Source organism: Myotis daubentonii, chromosome 5, assembly GCF_963259705.1.
Source record: "Myotis daubentonii chromosome 5, mMyoDau2.1, whole genome shotgun sequence".
Taxonomy (NCBI): Eukaryota; Metazoa; Chordata; class Mammalia; order Chiroptera; family Vespertilionidae; genus Myotis; species Myotis daubentonii.
The window spans coordinates 104,749,664-104,769,468 of NC_081844.1; the positions used below are offsets into that span (position 1 = coordinate 104,749,664).

The 19,805-nt window shown below is 48.6% G+C and overlaps 1 protein-coding gene across 5 annotated transcripts in view; it reads left to right on the forward strand.

The window, feature by feature from the left end:
- DOCK2 (dedicator of cytokinesis 2) overlaps nucleotides 1-19,805 on the forward strand; it is a 367,699-nt gene that overhangs the window by 289,334 nt on the left and 58,560 nt on the right. For all 5 annotated transcript variants that reach the window (XM_059699147.1, XM_059699148.1, XM_059699152.1 and 2 more), the window contains 3 exons: nucleotides 9,631-9,709; nucleotides 17,842-17,942; nucleotides 18,032-18,090. In XM_059699147.1, coding sequence (XP_059555130.1) covers nucleotides 9,631-9,709; nucleotides 17,842-17,942; nucleotides 18,032-18,090 — 239 coding nt within the window. The remainder of the gene's footprint in view (nucleotides 1-9,630; nucleotides 9,710-17,841; nucleotides 17,943-18,031; nucleotides 18,091-19,805) is intronic.

Here is a 19,805-nt window from a genome sequence, read left to right on the forward strand (position 1 = left end):
AGGAGAGCTTAAGGTCAGCCTTATTAAAATTATATTACTTTAATTTTTTTCAAAATAATAAAATACATTATGTGACATGTGGTAAAATAAGTGTAGGAAGTATTGGATTAAACAACTTTGAAGGAATTTCTGTGCTGCAAGACTTCTCAGAGCCTTTAATATGCTAATATGATCCTCTAGTTGAGGATTTAGGATATAGCATTTCACAGTTTTCTTTGCCCATGGAACCATCTGGTATATATATATATATCTGTCTCTGTGTGTATATATAATACCTATTAACATCTCATAAAATACCAATATAGCTCAAGTGTGACTCGGATCCCACATGGCCCAGCTCAACATTAGATAAAAGTAATTACACACAATTTCAGTCTTTAATGCTTTCTCTCAAGTAATATTATTTCCACCAAATGAAATTCAAATCATAGCGCTCAATACTTTACAATATTCCCTTTCTCTGGTCTTTTGATATTTCTTAGATCTCATAATTTACCCAAGTCTCTCTCAGAACCTTATTCTCAATTCCTACTCACAAACTTCTTTAAAACTGGGTCTTCTTGGCTTCTCTCCCCCGCCCCTGCTCCCCCCCCCCCATCCCATTCTCTCTCGCTTACCTTTGCTGTCTTATATCTGTTTTAGGTCTTTCCGACGGAAAGCCCTTTTCTCTACACTCACTAGAAGCTTTGTCTCTCTCTACCGATTATCCTCTTTCTGTATCTCAGAAGCCAAGTATTGACTGCAAGTTCAGAAATATCCAGAGAGGGTGGAAGGAGGGGAAACAGAAGAGGCAAAAGCAGAACTCTCTTTAGTGGGAGGCAAAGAGGGAAGACTATGAACATTTCTATGCATGAATAGTTTTGTCGTTGGATACAGTCTGAGACTTTCTATCTCATGTGCGCCTAAGAGCTGACTCCAGTCCCAGCTGGCCTCTGTCCCTTCCTTTTCTGTCCTCTGAAAAGCTGCCTTCCCTCTACCTGGATGCCTCGGTGCCTAGCCATGTGACTTGATAAACACACCTGCCCACAGTGCTCCTGGGGCCAGCTTCCGGGACTGGAGGAAGGGAGGAGAGGTTAATCAAGGACAAAAGAAGTATCTGTCGGTGTATCCCAGCTTATGGTAGGAGGAGGAAAATCAGCCCAGCAACAAAATGTCAGAATCCTCAGTCTGGGCTAACCTTGTCCTGATTCTCCTGTTTGCATCACGTAGGTGGGAGGATGGCTTTGCAATGACTAAAATGTTGGTGGAAATTAGGTCTAGGCCACATCATGAATCAGAGGCAGGTCCCTTTCTGGCCCTATGTCAGGGCCAGCTTTCTGGGCATGCAGACTATACAGTTGCATAGGACTCTCTACCCTAAAGGGTCCCATGCCATGCCTGGTTTAATGCCCTGCTGTCACCACACTGAAATTCTGAGTAATTTTTCAACACAGAGACTCGCTTTAACCATGAACTGAGCTAAGCAAAGTATGTAGCTTGTCTGCCTTATGCCAACGCGCAGTCTTCTTATGTTTTGGTGGCAGCCGGCTCCTAAACTGTGTGTGAATCCCTTTGCTGTCTGCCAGCTGGTCAGTAATGTCTTGGGGTTTTGCCAAATTACATGAAGCACCTGGGTGAGTCATCTATGACTCATCCTACACTTCAGATACTTTCAACTATTCACCGTTATCTACTGTTTCATCCATCTATGACTTTGCATAAACTATGACTCTCCTCCCTTCTGGACCAAACTCAGCATGAAAGCATCCTTCAAATTCTTGGCCATGTCATTCCTCCTTTGTGTACCCTTTTAGGACTCCCTTGTGATAAGACAATGTGTTTCCTCTCTGTGTTTCCATACCTACCCCTATTATAGACCTTCCTCCCACTGTACTGTGATTCCTGCTTCATATGCATGTGAAAAATGCTATTCATGTGACCCACCTTTGGAACTGGGTGGGGGCAGGGGGAGGGCGGCTATAGTTAGTTCTACCCAAAGCACAAAGACCAAGAGCAAAGGGGGAGGTAGTGGAAATTGTCCTCCAAGGAAAATCTGGGAGTTGTTATGAGAAGGAGGAATGGAGGATGGACAGGCAAAGCAATGCAGAGACATTCCCCGCTGAGCAGGCCACCCCCCACTTCTGAGTTGTCTTCTCTCATCCTGGAGGAAACTGGGGGAAGAGCTTTGGAGAAATGTTCCCTCCGGAAATCCCAGCTCGCTGTGGGCTCTAGTCTTTTGGGGGGACAGGCCCCCAGAACTATATAGTAACCCTTGCTTCTTGATGCCTATAAAATTAGAATTAATCTTCTAAGGGATCTGTGAAAGTGGGATTGTCTCCAAAATATAAATATTTGTGTCTCTTAAGGATCAGCTAAGTATTTGTATTTCAGAAACACAGCCTGAGTGTCCAAGGTCTTAGCTCTGCCACCTTCTCTTTCTTGGGAAGTCACTTAATCTCTTGGAATCTCCTTGGGCTTGGAACCTCGGAGGAACCCACCAAAGGGAAGCGCTGGCATCTCCAGGTGCAGAAGCAAAGGCAGCCCTGGGCTAGAGAAGCGTGTACCTAACATCAACCAGAAAAGACGCTGTTGTCCTTGCAGGCTCATAGGTTAGTTCGTAGCATTCCTGCATCTTCGCCACAGTGATCCCCTACAGTAATGGGACACTGGACATATTATCACTGGTTTTGCTTTTTGTGTCAAATGTTATAATAGCGAACAGGTATTGAGCGCCTAGATCCACCACTGGCATGAATACATTGCATGTATTAGCTTATTTCATCTTCACAGCAACTTTGTGTTGTAGAACTGTTATCCACATTTTACATCTGAGGAAACCGAGGTGTGGAAGAGATGAGTAACTGACTCTGTGTTACACTGCTAATAAGAAACAGAGAAGCCATGCAATTGGAGCCCATGCTCTTAATCTCTACTGCTTTATCCTGTAAAATAGTGAGGCTGGGATCATCGCGTGCATTGCACACTCGCGCCAGCTGTATACTAGTATTCATTGGCCCAGATAGCTGAAAGAGGCCCGAAAAGGTGAATTGCCCAAGGTCATGCAACTAGTTAGTGAAAAAGTTCAATGTAAACTGAACAAACAAACAAAAATCATGCACCAGATCAGTATTCCCCAGGGCACTGTTTTCAAAAATAATGGCAGCCAAAGCTCCATTCATTCATGCAGCCAAGGCAAGCTTCATGTGTTGGTCAGTCTGTACATTGCAATTTCCTCCCTCCCTCCTTCCCTCCTTCCCTCCCTCCCTCCCTTCCTTCCTTTCATGTATATTTGTTATAAGGTACCTGTTTTTATAACTTCTCTATTACCACTTATGATCTATATATGCATCAGTCATACAGAATGTATCTGCTTGTTGGGGAGTGGCGGGGAATGGCACTTTTCAGATTTGAGATCCCATGGCTGTGCACTGTTTGTGTATGCAGACATAGTCACATGTCTACTGCGAGAACGGCCGCCTGTTAGAGCATTTTTCATTTTGGTAAGAGGCAGCATTCAGAAAGATCTGATTTATGGGACATGTTTAATTTTTAAACGACTGAATTCTTTATAATATTGTCAATTAAAAAAATTCTGCCTAGGAACCTCCTTTCTCCTCTTCCGTCGGCACCTCAGTTGGGAAATCTAGCATTTTGAGGAGGCTTGAGGATTTATACACGTCCCTAGAGTTGCTCTAAAGGGAATCATCCACACATAGTCATCGCATGTCCTGACATCCAGGAGTCTAGGGAGGTGAGAGACCCATTTATGCTTTGGTCTCAGGAGGGAGGGACTTGCAGAGTAGTTGGTGAGACAGTGATATGCCCCGAGAACAGTGACCAAGTGCTGCAGTCACTGTAAGCACCCAGAGCACAGAGAACGACCAGAGAAGATAGGATAGGATTGTAGACTGCCAGGGTTCAAGGCCTGACTCCACCATTTAATAGTTATGTGATCTTGGGAAGAATGACTTAATCATGATGACTCAGCTTTTCTCACTCTTAAATGGGGCTAATAATAGTACCCATCACAGAGGACTTTTATGGGGACCAAAATGAAAGGAAATAATACATATAAAGTATTCAGTACAGTGTTTGACACATAGCAAGCATCTCATAAGTGTTAGCTGTTATTTTTACTTTTCACATTCCTGTGGTCTGAGGATACCGAAAATATTTCACAGAAGAGGCACATCTGGGTGGGTCTTGTCTACCTTTATCAGTGACGTATTTCAAGGTCTCACATCGTCTCAAGCACATAATGGGCCCGTAGTAGGGCCCCGAGAGTTGGCTGTAGGAAGTTAAGTAGGGCACTGCCCAGCAGTCCTGTGCAGGCTCCATCAGTCGGCTGATAAGTCACAGGTGCCCACTTCCCTTCTCCTACACACATTAGTTTATGTGCCCCCTCCTTTTGTAGGCCTGACCCCCCGAAACCCATGGTCACCAGAAGGAGGTCTCCATGGCTCGTTAGCCAGCACAGTCTACCTGACCCGACATGCGCTGGCCACAGCACACCAGGTTCCGGAGCCTGCTGTGTCCCTCACTGGAATCCTAAATTACAGAAGTGTCCGGGCACTCGGGGGGAGCATGCCCTGGCACTGAGTGTTTGTAGCCTCCGGTCCTCCTGCCTCAGAGCGGCAAGGTGCCGGGTAGTTAAGGACAACAACCCCTGACTTGTCTCGGGGACTCCCATATGCCAAGGTAATGGCCATCAGCTTCATAGACTGCCTCTCCGTTCATCTTCACACCCGTTCATCCTATTCAGAGGCAGGTGAGGTTCCAGAGGTCAGGCAGCCAGCTCTAGGCCAGAGCATCTGAGTGCAACTTCCCTCCCTCTGTCCAGCCTGAAGACTGGGACTGGGACATTCAGGAGCAGACACTGGGACTCCTGGTGGCCTCCAGTCACAAGGATCTGTGCTGCCTGGGAGAGGGAGGAGGAGGAGAAGTAGGAGGAAGAGGAAGAGGAGGTCCAGCGCTGCAGTGAGGTTTCCTGGCAAGCGCTTTCCAGGGCACCAACCTTGGGGCTGGCCCCTCTTTCCACCAGTTCTTCCTGCTCCAGCAGCTGACTTCCCTTGCACGTGGCTTCTGCTTCCTCACGAATCATCTGCTCTTGGCTCCCACTCAGGGCCCAAGTTCCCTGCATTCTCCCCAATTGTCCTGCTTTTGGGCTGTCTAAAAAGGTCAGATTTACTGCTCTCCAGGCCTGGGTACCCACACTGGTACCCAAAGATCACTCACAGGCTGCTGGCCATACAGGGAAACTGCCTGAGTCGCATTGGCCCTGTGCCCACCGAGCTCGGGCAGGCGGAGCAGCAGGCTGCCCGGGCACAGCGTGCAGGGCCCTGTGCATGGCGGCGTGAGGAGCACGCCCAGTGCCAGAGACCATGCAGGCTGCCTCCCGGGAGCCAGGACATCTTCCAGGTTCATTGCACAGGCTTTGGAGAAAGAGAAACCCGAGACTGGAACTGCACTCTGCTGCGTCTTGGCTGTGTGAATGTGGGGAGATTATTGGATCTTTCTGACGCTCTGTTTCCTCTTCTGTTAAGTGGCTGCAACAATAGCATCTACCTCCGTCTGTAGAACTAAATGAAATATTGTCTGCAGAGCACCTGGCACAGGGTCTGTGAAGGGTGGCGATGGGACTCCCATCACTGCTGTTATTAACGAAGGGAGCGCACAACGTGGGTTGAACAGAATCACAGAGATTTCCTTGTGGACAGAGGGCCAGAGTGAGGTGCCGGAGGCAGCATGCCTTCATTTAAACCCTGGTTCCATGGTGTACCGATGGGCTTATTGGGAAAGTTACCTAAACTCCCATCTCTAAAGCGAAAACAGTGTCCAGCTCAGGAAGTCACTTGAGAATTAAAAAAGAAAGAAAGAAGCCATGCGAAGAACTGAGCACAGAGCACGCCCTCGGCAGCTGTGGCTCAGATCGTTATTGATCTCTTAGAGCTGCTACACATCACAGCCGAGATGCGGGAGGGGCTGGGCTGAGAACTGATCCTGAACTTGTCTTTCAACAAGTCAAGTTCACTGTTGAAAGTCACAGAAAGAGTTGAATGTGTTTTCATTCTAAACCACTTCACCATATTAGTGCTGAGGCTTTAAGTAAAATTATAAGATGAGGAGGAGGAGGAGGAGGAGGAGGAGGAGGAGGAGGAGGAGGAGGAGAAATATGAAGGAGGAGGAGGAAAGTAGGAGGAAAAGGGGTGGAAGAGGAAGAGGAGGAGAGATGGAGGGAGGAGGAGGAGGAAAAAGATGAAGAAGAAGAGGAAAAAAGGAGGAGGAGGGGGAGGAGGAGGAGGAGGAGGAAGATGAAGAACAAGAGGAAGAAGGAGGAGGAGACAAAAAGAACGACTTTTCCAAACCCAAACATGGGAAACCAAAGTTAGGTGATACTCTGATTTCCATAGAGTGGCTGCAGAAGAATCCTGAGAGAGAAAACTTTGTTTGCTGTCCCCCAGGCCCTATCTGCCACCAGCCCCCACCATCAGCACGGGCCTTTGAGAGCTGGGGACAGGTTTAGGACAGCAACCAAATGAATGACTGTCACCGAAACTACTGATAGCTGTGTTGCTGCCGAGGACGAGTCAAACTCCTCATGTCGGTGTCGTATTAGAGAGTCTGAAAGGTTTCTACATAATATGACAGCCACTCAATGCAGTTCCCTCTGGGGAATCAGATTCTAATCTATAAGGAGAAAATATAGATATTTCTTGGAAGGCATATTAGGAAATGACAGAAGAGCCGAACCAAGGAAATGTCACATGTTGGCAGCCTGACAGGATGGAGGACTTTGTGGGACTGTTGTCTCCTGTCGTTACATGGTCCTGCCTGCTCATTGTCCTCTGCCTGTTTGTTTTGCTGTCAGTCCCTGCCTGCGGGAGAAGAAGGCAGCGACCGAAGGGTCCCGAAGTGGCCACAGCTTCCCCAGGCGCCATGTAACAGCTCTATGCTCAGCACTTACCACACAGCGGCCTGTGGACGAGGTTACAGTACTGCTGTTTCACAAGCAAGGAAACTGAGCCATCACAGGTGTCACGAACATGTCCCAAACCCACACAGAGGGGAAGTGGCCAAGCCAGAAATTATATCCAGTCATGTGTGTCCGCACAAATCTTGTGATCCCGATGCATTGCCCTCTTTGTTCAGCAAACATTTGAGTGTTCACTAGCTGAGGGTTCCGCACGAGCAACGAGTGATCCAGCAGTTGTTGTAGGTGCCCTGCCCACACTCTTGGTCCAAAACACCTGCCCTGTTGGTAGACATTTCCTGTCCATCCTGAGAGCGCCCTACTTCTTTTACTCTCTGGGCTTCCTCTGGCTGCAGGAGAGTGTTCAGCACCCTGCAGGGAGGCCAGAAGTACTAGGAACTTAACATCCATAAGAGCAACTTTCAACCTGTGAGGGGCTGGCATGAATGGACACATGGCCCCGCCCCCTCACCCCTGGGAGGGGACACATCTATGTGCAGGTGGGTTCTGTACAGTCTCCCCCAGGTTCCTACGCAGCATGGAGTTTCAATCATTATGCAAAGCAATAACCTTCAAATAAACACTTCCTCCCCTCGCTTCCCACTGTGTCTCAGGCAGACCAAATAGGCGTTTTCCCTGGATCAGCCACCCCTCAGAGAAATTGTTGGTTGTCCGCTGTCAATCAAGAATTACAGGCAATAGTGCAGGTGAGATCTGGCCGCTGGCCGCTAAGATTTTACAAGCACGTCCACACACAGTGGAGACTTGGCCAGAGCCGGGCAGGTAGCAGTTGGGAGACGGCTGCACAGGTCCAGCAGAGAAATGACGGTGGCATGGTCAGGTCAGTCACAACAGGGTCCTGAGCAGTAGTCAAATTCGGGACATATTTTGAAAATAATGTTAAGAGATTTTGCTGGCAGGCCAAGTGTAGGACCTGACAGAGAACAGTTAAGGGTGCTAGTGAAGGCATGTCTCCCCCCTTGAGCAATCAGAAGAACGGGCTTGTCCTTAGCTGGGATGGAAGACTACAGAAAGAGTGCAGGTAACGGGAGTCGGTTTTTGACATGTGTGTTTGAGATGCCTGTTAGTCATCCAAGTGACGACAGAGAGCAGAGAGCTGGGGTGCAAGCTGGAGCCAGGGAGAGGCCAGGGGTGACGGTATAGACATTTGTGAGTCAAAGGCATGTAGATTGGAGCATAGATGAGCTCATGGAGGGAGCCTCTGATTTCAAAGAAAGTACAGCGGAGGAGGCCCATTACTGAGCCACACAAATAACCACCCAGACCCCAGACTGTGATGAATTCTGGGAAAGGAAGTAGCAGTGAGTGTCCTTCGGGGACACAGGATGCAACAGACCCTGCTCCATGGAGATTAGACGGGGAGGGTATTCTATACAGAGGTGGAGCATGTCTGGGAACTCAGAAAACAATCAGAAGCACAAGGGAATGGTGAGAAATGCATCTAGAAGAAAGGAAGGCTGGGGTCCAATCCTGGAGGGCACTGACTTTGAGAGAAAGAGCTGGGATTTATCCTGTGGGCAGCGGGGGCCATGGGGTGGGGCATTGGCGTGATTGGAGCTGACTGGTAGGAGCTCTTGAGGCGGAAGGGGCAAGAGACAGGAGGCTGCAGGACCAGTTAGTGGGGCTAGGTAGGAGAGGAAAACATTTAAGAAGAAACACAATTGTCCTAGCCGGTTTGGCTCAGTGGATAGAGTGTCAGCCTGCGGACTGAAGGGTCCCAGGTTCAATTCAGAGCAAGGGCAAATGCCTGGTTGTGGGCTCCATCCCCAGTGGTGGGCATGCAGGAGGCAGCCAGTCAATGATTCCCATCATTGATGTTTCCATCTCTCTCCCTCTCCCTTCCTCTCTGAAATATATATATATATTTAAAAGAAGAAACACAATTTGACAACAGGCATCAAAACGTTAAGTGTGCATAGCCTTTGGCCAGTATTTCCACTCTGAGGAGAAGACTGGAGGAGAGGTGTGGAGATGGGAGGTGAAAGTGTGCAGATGAGGGTCATTGACACACTGCTTGGAACAGAAGAGGCTGTGAAAGCACACAAAGGTCCCACAGAAAATGACTGATTAAATAAAGGGAGACACAGCCACACCATGGAATGCTTTTCAGTGATTAAAAGGGATGATATATATCTGAGTTCACTGGCATGAAAGGAACACACAATGTATTGCTGAGTGAAAAAGACAGGCTGTGAAACAGCATTTATCGTTTAACCCCATTCATCAAAACGGTATCTGTAAAATATCAGTTGTGCATAGAGTCTGGGGAGACCTCTGAGATTGCATTCATCAAAACACCAACGATGGTTTACTTTAGATGATAGATAGGATTCGGTGGTGTGTTTCTGTTTGTTTAGGGGCGGGGGGGGGGGGGCGTTTCTCTCCTTATCTTTCTGGATGGCATGAATTTTCTGCCCTAGGCATGTAGTAGTTTAAACAAAAGGCAATACTAGTACAAATTTACTAACGGAAGTCAAACAGATGGTCTTTGAGTTCTTGCAAGGCAAACATGGCCCCCAGTCTACAGTGTGAGCAGGTGGTGAGTGGGTCGGCTGACCTCTCCCTTGGGTCAGGACGCTCTCTGAGGGATCTTTGGGGGACGGGAGGGTTGCCTGAGATAGAGGGTTCAGATGGCCTGATGACCTTCTCTCCTCCTCCAGGGTCTTCCTGAGAGCCATCAACAAGTTTGCAGAAATCATGAACCAGAAGTTCCTGGAACATACGAACTTTGAGTTCCAGGTGAGTAGTTGGCACCTGAGTGGGCATCTTGGGCTGGTTGCTTCATCAGACACATCCCAGTACACACATGGGTATGCCATGTCTCTGGGGTGCCTCAGAGGGGTGTGGCAGGGAGGGAAGTACTCAGGGTTTGGAATCAGGCCCCTGATTAAATAGTCAATAGCTGAGCAGCTTATGTAAATGTGACTGCATAATGGATCTTGTGGTAAAGAGACTTGCGCTGCTTCATTTGTCAGAGTGGGCACCACCTTCTAAAGATGGATCACGTTTTCTTACTTTTCTATTCACTCATAGACACTGAAATATAAAGCTCTCAGTACATCTATGTGACTCCCGATTCCTCCAGAAGTCACTTGTGCTCAGACAGGGCCTGGGGCCTCCGTGAGACACAGCCCCTTAGAGCGTGTCCCGGGGGCTAGCACAGTGACATCTCCTCAAAACGCAGGCAAGAAGAGCCAACTCTTCAAAGCCTGTGGAAAAGTCCATGTTGCTACCTCTAGCTGGAGATGTGAGAGATGCCCAGAGAAGTGGGGGTTTCATACCTGGATCGTTTGAGATTGTGAGCTGTGTGACTTTAGGCAAATGACCTCTCTGTGTCTCAGTTGCCTCTGCATCAAATTATGATGCTAATCGTAGCTACCTCATTGGCGTGTGGAGAGGATTATGTGAATTAAGTCACTGAAAGTTCTTAAAACAGTGCCAGGAACATGATAGCTATTATAGTCACTCATTATAATTATGCTCATTGGTATCACTTTGATGGTGATGGTGATGATGGTTCTGAATGTGTCGGGTCTGGGAACTCATATGTCAGTTCTCAGTAAGCAGGACTGGAGGGAGGCATCTTTCTGGTCACCACAACATTGCCTAGAGCGGTCAACCCCACAAGATTTTGTAGCACTGGAAAGTGGCCAGCACTACAACATGAGATGTCTCTTTTTTCTAACGAGACTTCTGTAGATGTTTATTGATAAGTACTCAAGAACAGGACCATTTTTCAACCTTATCTGTGTCCTACTCAGCCCATGTTCTCCTCACCTCCTGTGGAGCGGATTTGTTCTCTGTCCCCTGCCTGGAACACGCCTCGTCTCGTCTCCTGGTTTCATTAATTATGCATTTGGTATCGGCAGGAACAGCATCCATCACTGGGCCCTGCCCGCCCTGGAAGCCGCTGTCCAGAGGAGGGGCAGGTGCAATGAGATGGTCCCCAGTGTCTTTTCCAGAACGGTGGTTTTCTGATTCAAAGGGCAAAAGGCAAGAAGCTCTGTGGGGCCACTCTGTAGGTGACAAGACCCGAGAGTTACAGCAATGATGTCTTCTGCTGGGGCCAAAATAATTTGCATCTTTAGGCCCTGCTCAGGGTGCTGGGCCTGGCCTTCCCATCCATTTGCCTGCTCAGGGAAGACCAAGAGAGGATTTCTAACTAAACTCACTGGGTTTTTTGTGTAGGACTGATAGTCATGGGTCTAAGCTATTGCTTTGAGGGATTCGAAAGCAAAGTAGAGCACAGCCTTGTCCTCCAGGATTGCGAAGTCTCGATAGGAGGCTGGAAATCCATCTCCTAGCAGCAGCCAAGACTTGGAAAGAGGTGACTAACTTTTACTAGGCACCTACTTAGGGCATTTTGATGCTCATTATAACCCCATTAGGTTGGGATATACCCATTTTATTGGTGAATAAACTGAGTTTCAGAAAAGTGGTTGGCTTTCTGTTAAAGGTCATCCGACCACTCAGTGGGGTGGCTGGGAGTCAGGCCTCTCTGTAAAGCCAAGCCCTTTCACTCCTCTGCACTGCCTCTTAGGAGCAGGTGCCTGTGCCTCTACCAGACAGCTCTGTTTAGCTCCAGAAACACTGTCTGCCCTGGTTAGCGCTTGCTGGCCCAGGGACAGGCAGCTGTATGACAACTGGCTGTAGGACTGGATCCTCCATGTAGGAAACTCTGATTGGCCCAGGAATCCGTGCTTACACCTCGAATGTGCTCTTTGGTCCCAGGAAAATTGCTTCTGCCTTAGGCACCTGTCTGAATGCCACTAAGATCCCTCTCTCTCCTTGGGAAGCTCTAATTGGCTCTGAGTTTGGCAATTCCAGCCTTGGCCTTGGGGCATTTCTGGATTAGCTCTGGGGCACTGGACCACCTTGGGATCATTTTTGAACCTGTACTGAGAAGCCGTGAAATGAAGCTTCTGGGATATTCCCAGCCATTAGAGGAGGAATGAGGCAGGCTTGGTCTTTATAATGAAAATGTAACCAGTAATGGTAAAAAAACAAAACAAAAAAAAAAGTGCAAGAGGGAGCACACACATAGAGGGAGCACTCACCGAAGCCTAGAAGAGGCCCACAGCGCCGCCTGCCTAGAGGCCTACGGTGGGACGGTGGGACGAGGGACAGCTCCACCAGGCAGAAAGATGGTCACAGGCTTGGGATGGCTTCTTCAGCCCTGCCTGCTTCAGCTTGAGGGCCCCAGAGAGCCTCTGGCCTGATGTCCCTAGCCAGAGTCCATGTCTGGAAACTCCCACTCCCAGAGTCCACAGTATCCCCAGAATGGTCCAGGCAGTTGCGCCCATTGCATTTCAGCAGCACCATGTGCCCGGCACTTTTTCCCTCCCAGTTGGAATTTGGGGCAAAGAATAATTCAAGGCCATTAGAAAGAATCTTATAGGAACAAAACTCCTTGCCCTCTCTGCTGTAAAATTCCAGATGAACCAGGAAAAACCTTAACCAACAGTAAAGGGTAAAGGAAACTGAGGGAAGAGAACAGTGGTTAAAAAATTAAGTGCTGGAGTGAGACGAACGTGGGCTCAGATGCCAGCCTCACCATTCTGCAGCCGTGGGTCCCTGCTCCCTAAAGTGGGGAATAACAATACAAAATCAGAGTTTCTCGGAGGATTTAACAACAATGCCTACAGAGGGGGCTCATTAATGAACTCGTTCAGCAAACACAGGTGTCCCCCCACAACTTTAACAGCTGATAGCTCACTTTTGAAATGAAATGTATTTTGATACAAGGGCCCTTATCATTATTCAAGTGCATGCATACATTTTTGGGGGGAGACACCCTATGTTCCCTGAGCACACGCTGGGTCAGACACAACCCTAGACGCTGGAAATAGAAGAGTGAATAGACAGATAAGATTCTTGCCTGCGTGGTGCTTGCATCCAGCTGTGGAGACAGGACATAATTAGTTCCCCTTAAAATATGTCGTAAACCCTGTGAACAGGGCATGATGAGGGCGAATGGCGGACGGATCTCCTTTAGCCTGGGCGACCCGGGGAGGCTTCCCAGGAAGGGATGTTTGAACTGAGATTGCAAGACTGAGTAGGAGTTTGCCAGGCAGAGCCTTCCTCATTTAGTCCCTGTGACCACCCCCTTTGGGTACTATTAGCCTCATGTTCCAGGTGAGGAAACCGAGGCTTCCAGCCGTAAGGAAACTTGCTGGTGACAATGCATCTGGGAGTTGCCTGAGAGGATCTGTGAAAACAAAGGATAAAAGCCACCAAAAGCAACACAGAGGCCCTGTGTCTTCACAATTGCAGCTCCGGCCATGGAGGCTGCATTACAGTCTCTCGTGCACAGAGATGCAGAAACAAGGATGTCAGCTACAGCTCTGATGCTAACGGGGGAAAAGGTGGAGTCAAGCTAAATGTCTACAGTGGAAGGAATTGGTTAAAATGGAAGTACATCCTTAAACAGAACGCCATGCAGCAATAAACCAGAACAGAGCAGATCTGAATATGCTAATATGCAAACATCTGCAAGAGAGATTTATGAGAAACTAGCAAAGCACCACAGATATTAGAAAAGATGTCTATACATACATTATTTATATATAAATGATTTTTGGAAGGGTAGCCAGGAAATTGTTAAGATTTTCTTCTGGGAAATTAGACAAAGGTCCAAGCATGGTAGGATGGAAATACCTTATTTAATATTTTCTACCATTTAATTTTTTACAATGTGTGTATTCTATAATTTTTAAGAGTCAATTAAAAATAACTAAATTCAGGTTACAGTATGATTTTGGCTGGGTTTTACTATTTTACATCTGTGAAATAAGGGCCTTGGATCAGATAACCCTTAAATTTATTCCAGCTCTATGCTTCTGTTGTCCTATGATTTCAAAATATTTAATTCCTAATCAAAAATCTCCTCCCCCAGGAAAAGGGAGCGTGTGTTTTGCAGAAGCCCCTCTGGCTTCTCTGAACCAGCTGAGATGGGTACTTAGTAGAAATGCCACCAGGCAGCTTGAGGCAAGGAGGAAAGAAAAATCTGAGACCCTTTGAAACGACTGGAGAATTTCTCTAACAATATAATGATCAATAAATACATATTTTCTGGAACCCAGCTGTATTCAAACTGTTGTGCTGAATATGTCATAAGGGATACAAATAAGTGGAAGGCAGGACTCTGGGTATCTATGGAGCCTTCAGTAGAAAAGACAGAGCCATACATATACATACTCTTGAGTCAGTGCCCCCGCCAGTGCCACCATGCCATTCACTGAGCTTTTGCCAGGCGCCAAGGCTGTGCTGGATGCCTTCGTGCTCATATTATCTCATCAGTGCTTATAACAGTTCTTTATGGTCATTACCATTCTGCTTCCCATTTCATAGGTTAGGAAAACAAGGCTCAGGAAGGTCCAGTACAGCAGAGACCACCCAGCCAGTGAGAGCTAGCCCTGGCACCCACACCCTTGCCCTGAGGCACTGATGCCTGTGCACCCGCCTCAGGGAAATGAGGTGCGGAACAGAGTGCCCTGCTCTGTGGTTGCAGACGCTTATTGCTACTCAGTTCAGCAGGGACTGGGCACACAGATGTGCTCGGCCATCTGGGAAGCTTCCTGAAGGAAATGGGTCTTGAACTAGGATTTGAAGAAAGAATAGGACTTCGATGCTGTAGGTATGAGCACCACAGTGAGCAAAGCCAAGGAGTCCGTGGGGCCTGAGCAGACCAGCCCTTGGAAAAAGGCAGTCTGTTGAGGGCAGAAATACTGGGAAACGAGTGGGGTCTGAAAAGCCAGGTCAGTGCACTTGGTCCTATTCTTCGGGAGCAAAGTCGGGGAAGGTTCGGGGCTGAGGAGGCCCCCTGCGTGCCAACCACCATCTAGTTGTGGCCGCTGCTCACCACTCAGGGCCTTGCACAAAGCCACTGGCCATGGCCACCTTCCTCAGTTTCAAAGTCAGTCCCACAGAGCCCTCTGGCAGGGGCTGTGGGGAGGTGCCCAGGGCACCTTCTCTGATCCACTAAAAGAGGAGGCTCTGGATCTAGGGTCTCATGGTCCACCAAGATCTTCAAGGAGGAAAGCAGAAGAAAGTCAGGTCCACTCCTAAGTACGTACCCACCTCTACACAGAAACTTACATGTAGATGCTCATAGCTGCGCTATTCATGATAGCCAAGAGGTGGAAACAACCCATCGCCCGTCAGTGGATGGACAGATAACAAAACAAAAACATGGTGCATCCTTATGACAGAAGAGTTTCAGCAACAAAAAGAAATGAGGTACCGACACATGTGACCACATGGGTGAAGCTTGGAAACATTAGGCTGAGTGAAGAGTCACGCATCTAGGAAATATTGGACTAAGCAGAGAAGGAAAGTGGTCCCTGGTCTCCAGGCCTGAGGGGGAGGGAGCAAGGGCAGTGACTGCTGGTGGGTAGGAGGTATCTCTTTGGGGTGATGAAAATGTTCTAAAATTAGATGGAGATGGCAGTTGTACTATCTTGTGAATATACTAAAACCCACTAAATTATACACTTTAACAAGTGAATATTATCATATGTGAATTATACTTCAATTTTCAAAAAGGAGATCAGGAATGGGGTGACAGCATTTCTGAAGGACTAAGTCAGGTGGAAGACAGGGGAGCAAGAGGCACAACTGGATCTAACATGTCTCGTGTTGCCACATATGTTGGGGGGAGGGCATTTCTGGAATTGCTCTCAAAAGCAACAGCAACTCAACTTACTTTGTCATCTATCAGCTTCCTATTCTCTTCTGATTATTCTGATGAAATTCCCTAACGTCAGAAATTTCTCACCTTCCAATGACCCTTTCCACGTCCTGTGACCAGGTTGTCCTTTCCCTGGCTTTCTGTTTCACATCCTGGTCTTAAATGGGAGGAAGTGTGAGCTCCGGGCTCAGCAGACCAAATCAGCACATTCAAAACCTGCAAATCACGGGGCGCCGGGAGGAAAGACAGTCTGAGGAGTCCCCGGAGACCCGACCTGCACTGCGAGTTTGGATAAGCGGGGTTACTGTGGAAACACGGGGCATGGGATCTCCTTCTACGAGTTATGAGGAAGCATTTTCAGGACTTTGAGGAAGGGAGTGGTAGGACCCAACTTCTTTTAAAAGGTCCTTGGGCCTGTCTGTGGAGAGTTGATTTTATGGGAGCCACAAGCCAGCAGGTCACCTCATTGCACCCTGGGAGTGGCTTGGTCTTTTGAACTCTGGGAGTTAGGTTTCAATAAAGAAAGCACATCCCCTCAACAGAATCTGAGCAGCATGCGGGCAGGGTCTGCAGTCTGTGTGACCCCTGCCCTCCCCTCATGTGATGATAACATCTGGCACATTGGTATTCAGTAAATATATGTTATTTTTTGACTGACTGTGAGGTGTGTGGAGAGAACCATGGATGTCAATCAGAAAGCCTGGGTTCAAATCCTGGCTTTACCTCAGTCTCCTCATCTGTAAAATGGGACTAATAACAGCTACCCATTATTGAGAGCTGGAAGGAGGGGGCATGGGAAAGGGCCTGGCTGTGGTGGAAATCGAGTGTTGTCTTGCTTCTTTCTGAAACTGGAACCACATGCCCATTTGAAAGCAACACTCTGGGCAGCAATATGGCTATTATCAAGGGTAGAGGTGACTTTTACTTAGTCTTAGCATCTGAACTTCTTGGAATTAAGGATGAAGGTCTTAATGGCAGGTGATTTCTCTAGCCGGTCATCCGTTCTCTTGCTGTGCAGTGTTCACAGGCTGAAAGTGGGTGGGCTTTGTCCAGCAAAGCTGTCCTCCACCGGCTCCATGCAGGACCTTAACATCTGTAATAATTGCCCCTGAGTACCTCAGGAGCCAGGCTGTGCTATGTGCTTTGGTACCAAAGGAATCACTAGAATAATGAAAAGGTCAATAAGGCTAACAAGTGCTTTTGAGCTCTTTTCTGATACTCTAGCCCTTTAAACTCATCATCTCATGTGGTCTTTACTGCAGCCCTCTGCAGTGGGTACCCCTTTTGCAGACGGGCTCACTGAGGCTCAGCAACGCCTTTGTTTGGGTCTCCATCTCTCGGGTTCTGTGGCCTGTGTCAATGCCTCTGTCACTGTGGTACTGGAGCACGTGCCATGCACTGAACCTTTGTTGTCTCTGTTTCACCAGGAGCTAGTATTAGCCCTTGCATTTATCACCAACAGGTCATGTGAATGTTAAAATTATGCAAGCCTCTATCTAAGCTGGGTCCTTGGTGATTCTTGCAATCCACGGAGCATCAGACTCACCCGGAATGCTTGTAAACACACAGCATCCGGGGGTCTGATTCAGGGGGTCTGGGTGGGGCCAGGGAATCTGCATTTCTAGCAAGTTTCCAGGTGATGCTGCTGGTCTGGGGCCACATTTTGAAAACATTGAACTAAGAGTGAGGAGATGACAAACTATTCTAAGACAGAGTGGGTTGCTGGCTGGTCCTGGGAGCTGGCTGTTTAATTTCGGGAGGACTTCCAGAGAGGCTGGGAGTCCCTGAGACACGTATCCCTCATCACCCTCTAATACACAGGCAGAGCAGCCAGCTCACCAAGACACCCAGCTGGGGCCAGTTATCTGTACCCACAAAACCCCAAAACAAAACACAGAATGAAGCAAAACAGAAAGCATCCCTAAAATCCTTCTCCTTGCCCAAGTCCTGTTGTCAACGAGGGGACATGGTCGGCGCCTGGAGATGTCCATCCATTGTCCTCGCTTTGGCCGGGATATTAATTTCAGAGTCAGTGCCAGTTAGAAAATTGCAGTGCACAGAATTAAACTGGTTCTGCTTCTGTCTTCCGCCATCCTTATAAATTATTCACATCCCCCAGCACTGAATCTGCCTTCCCACTTCAGACCCTCTCCATGACGGCTCTCTCCTCTTTCATTTGCAGCTGTGGAATAACTATTTTCATCTGGCGGTGGCTTTTATCACCCAGGATTCCCTGCAGCTGGAGCAGTTCTCACACGCCAAGTACAACAAAATCCTGAATAAGTAGGTTGCATGTTTGGATCTCCCAAAGGGGGAGTTGCATGGGGGTCTCTGAGACGGAGCCTGAAGCAGACCTTTTTGGTTCATCCTAGGTACGGGGACATGCGGCGGCTAATTGGCTTCTCCATCCGCGATATGTGGTACAAGCTTGGTGAGTAGCCCCCGCTTCCAGACAGACACATCTGCACCTGCTGCGCACCTTCTTGAAGGCCATCTGTTAGAGGGCCACAGGGGTGTCAGCAGTGGGATCTTGAAATAACACTTTATCACTGTACGTAACCCCAGGTCCTCCACGAGTGTCTGATGAGAGCGGGTCCCCACCCTCTCCTCCCACCCCAAACAGCTGTGGATCTGCTTATGCTCGGTACCCGTCAGGGGTTACGGTGTCAAATTTGGATTTATAGAAAGGAGGAAGGGCAGGACTGCTGTGGGAACTCACGTCCCTGTCCATCACACGAGTGCTTCCTGCTGATTGGTGGGCTGTCCTGCATCCGCTTCTCATGTGATGTTCTGGTCCCCAAAAGACGACGCCCCACCTCATGGGGGAGAATTGGTTCTGTGAAGAGCAGGGTCTTTTGTGACGTGACTAGAGCTGGAAGGTGGCCCCAGAGGCTGTCCTTGCCTCACTGAGCTACAGGAACCATGTCTGAGCTGAGCGGTACCCGTGGGAGGAAGGAGGGCGATGGACTCGGGGAGACATTTATTGAGAGTCTGAGGCAGGCCTGTGCTAAGGTGATCTTTTTTAATCCTCACATTACCTCCTGCAAGATGGAGTACTTTCTCCTCGTATTGATCAGGAAACTCAGAGTGGGAAGTAACGTGCTTCATCAAACAGCTGCAAATCCCAGAGCTTGGTTTTGCTCCCACGAGGATGAGGGCCACAGACCTTGCTCGAGGCCAGAGCTCCATTAATATGTGCTGAGAGGGCAAAGGGAGGGAGGGATGGATGGATGGATGGATGGATGAGTAGTAATGAGTAATGAGGCATTTCCGCCCCTGATGTTTGGGGTCCTCGACTCTCCACTGCTGCACTGCTCTGCCTGAGGCTTGGATGATGACCCTCTTCACTTGACACTTGCAGGGACTGTGCCCATCTCTTGGATTCAACTTAAGTTACCTCCCTGACCTTGCTTCTTGCTTCCCCAGACATCTTAGTGTCTTCCAGTCCCCGTCTTCTTCCTGGACAGCAGTTTCTTGCCCTTTCCAGCAATTTCCAGTTTTGCAGGGGAAGCACAGGGGGCAGACGATCAGACTGGCTTCTGTGCTGGCAGCGTTGGACTCAGGCTGAGAGCACACACCGAGAACAGGAGGGCTGTGGGTCGGCTCATAAGATGAAAGGGAGAGCTGGGAACTGGGCCCAGAACACACTGTCACATGTCTGCCCTGGGCCTTGCCCTGTCATTTACAAGCTAGGAGGCCGAAAACAAGGGGACTGAGTGACCCTGGGCCTGAGCTGGGGGAATGGCTCCTCCTCCCAGGGTGCGTAAGAGGCTCCTAAGGGCAAGAATGGAGAGAATGAACTCATGGAGGCCACACCTATGTCAGAATGGTCATCATTATTTTCACTCTTGCCCCATCAGGACAGAAATCATTTTCCCGTCCTGGCTCCTTCATCATCAGTGCCAGGCCTGGGTCACCAGGACCCGAAGGGCAGGGGCCTGGCAGGTGATGTAAAAGAGTGAAGGGGCAGGGGATGTAAACCACCAGGAATCCACAAAACAGGGTGCTGCCAGCATTCGTGGTTGGAGAAATCCTTGTTGTAGGGGCTGCCCTGTGCATTGTAGGGTATGCAATAGCATCCCTGACCTCTACCCACTAGATCCCAACAGCATTTACCCTAGTCGTGACAATCACAAACATCTCTGG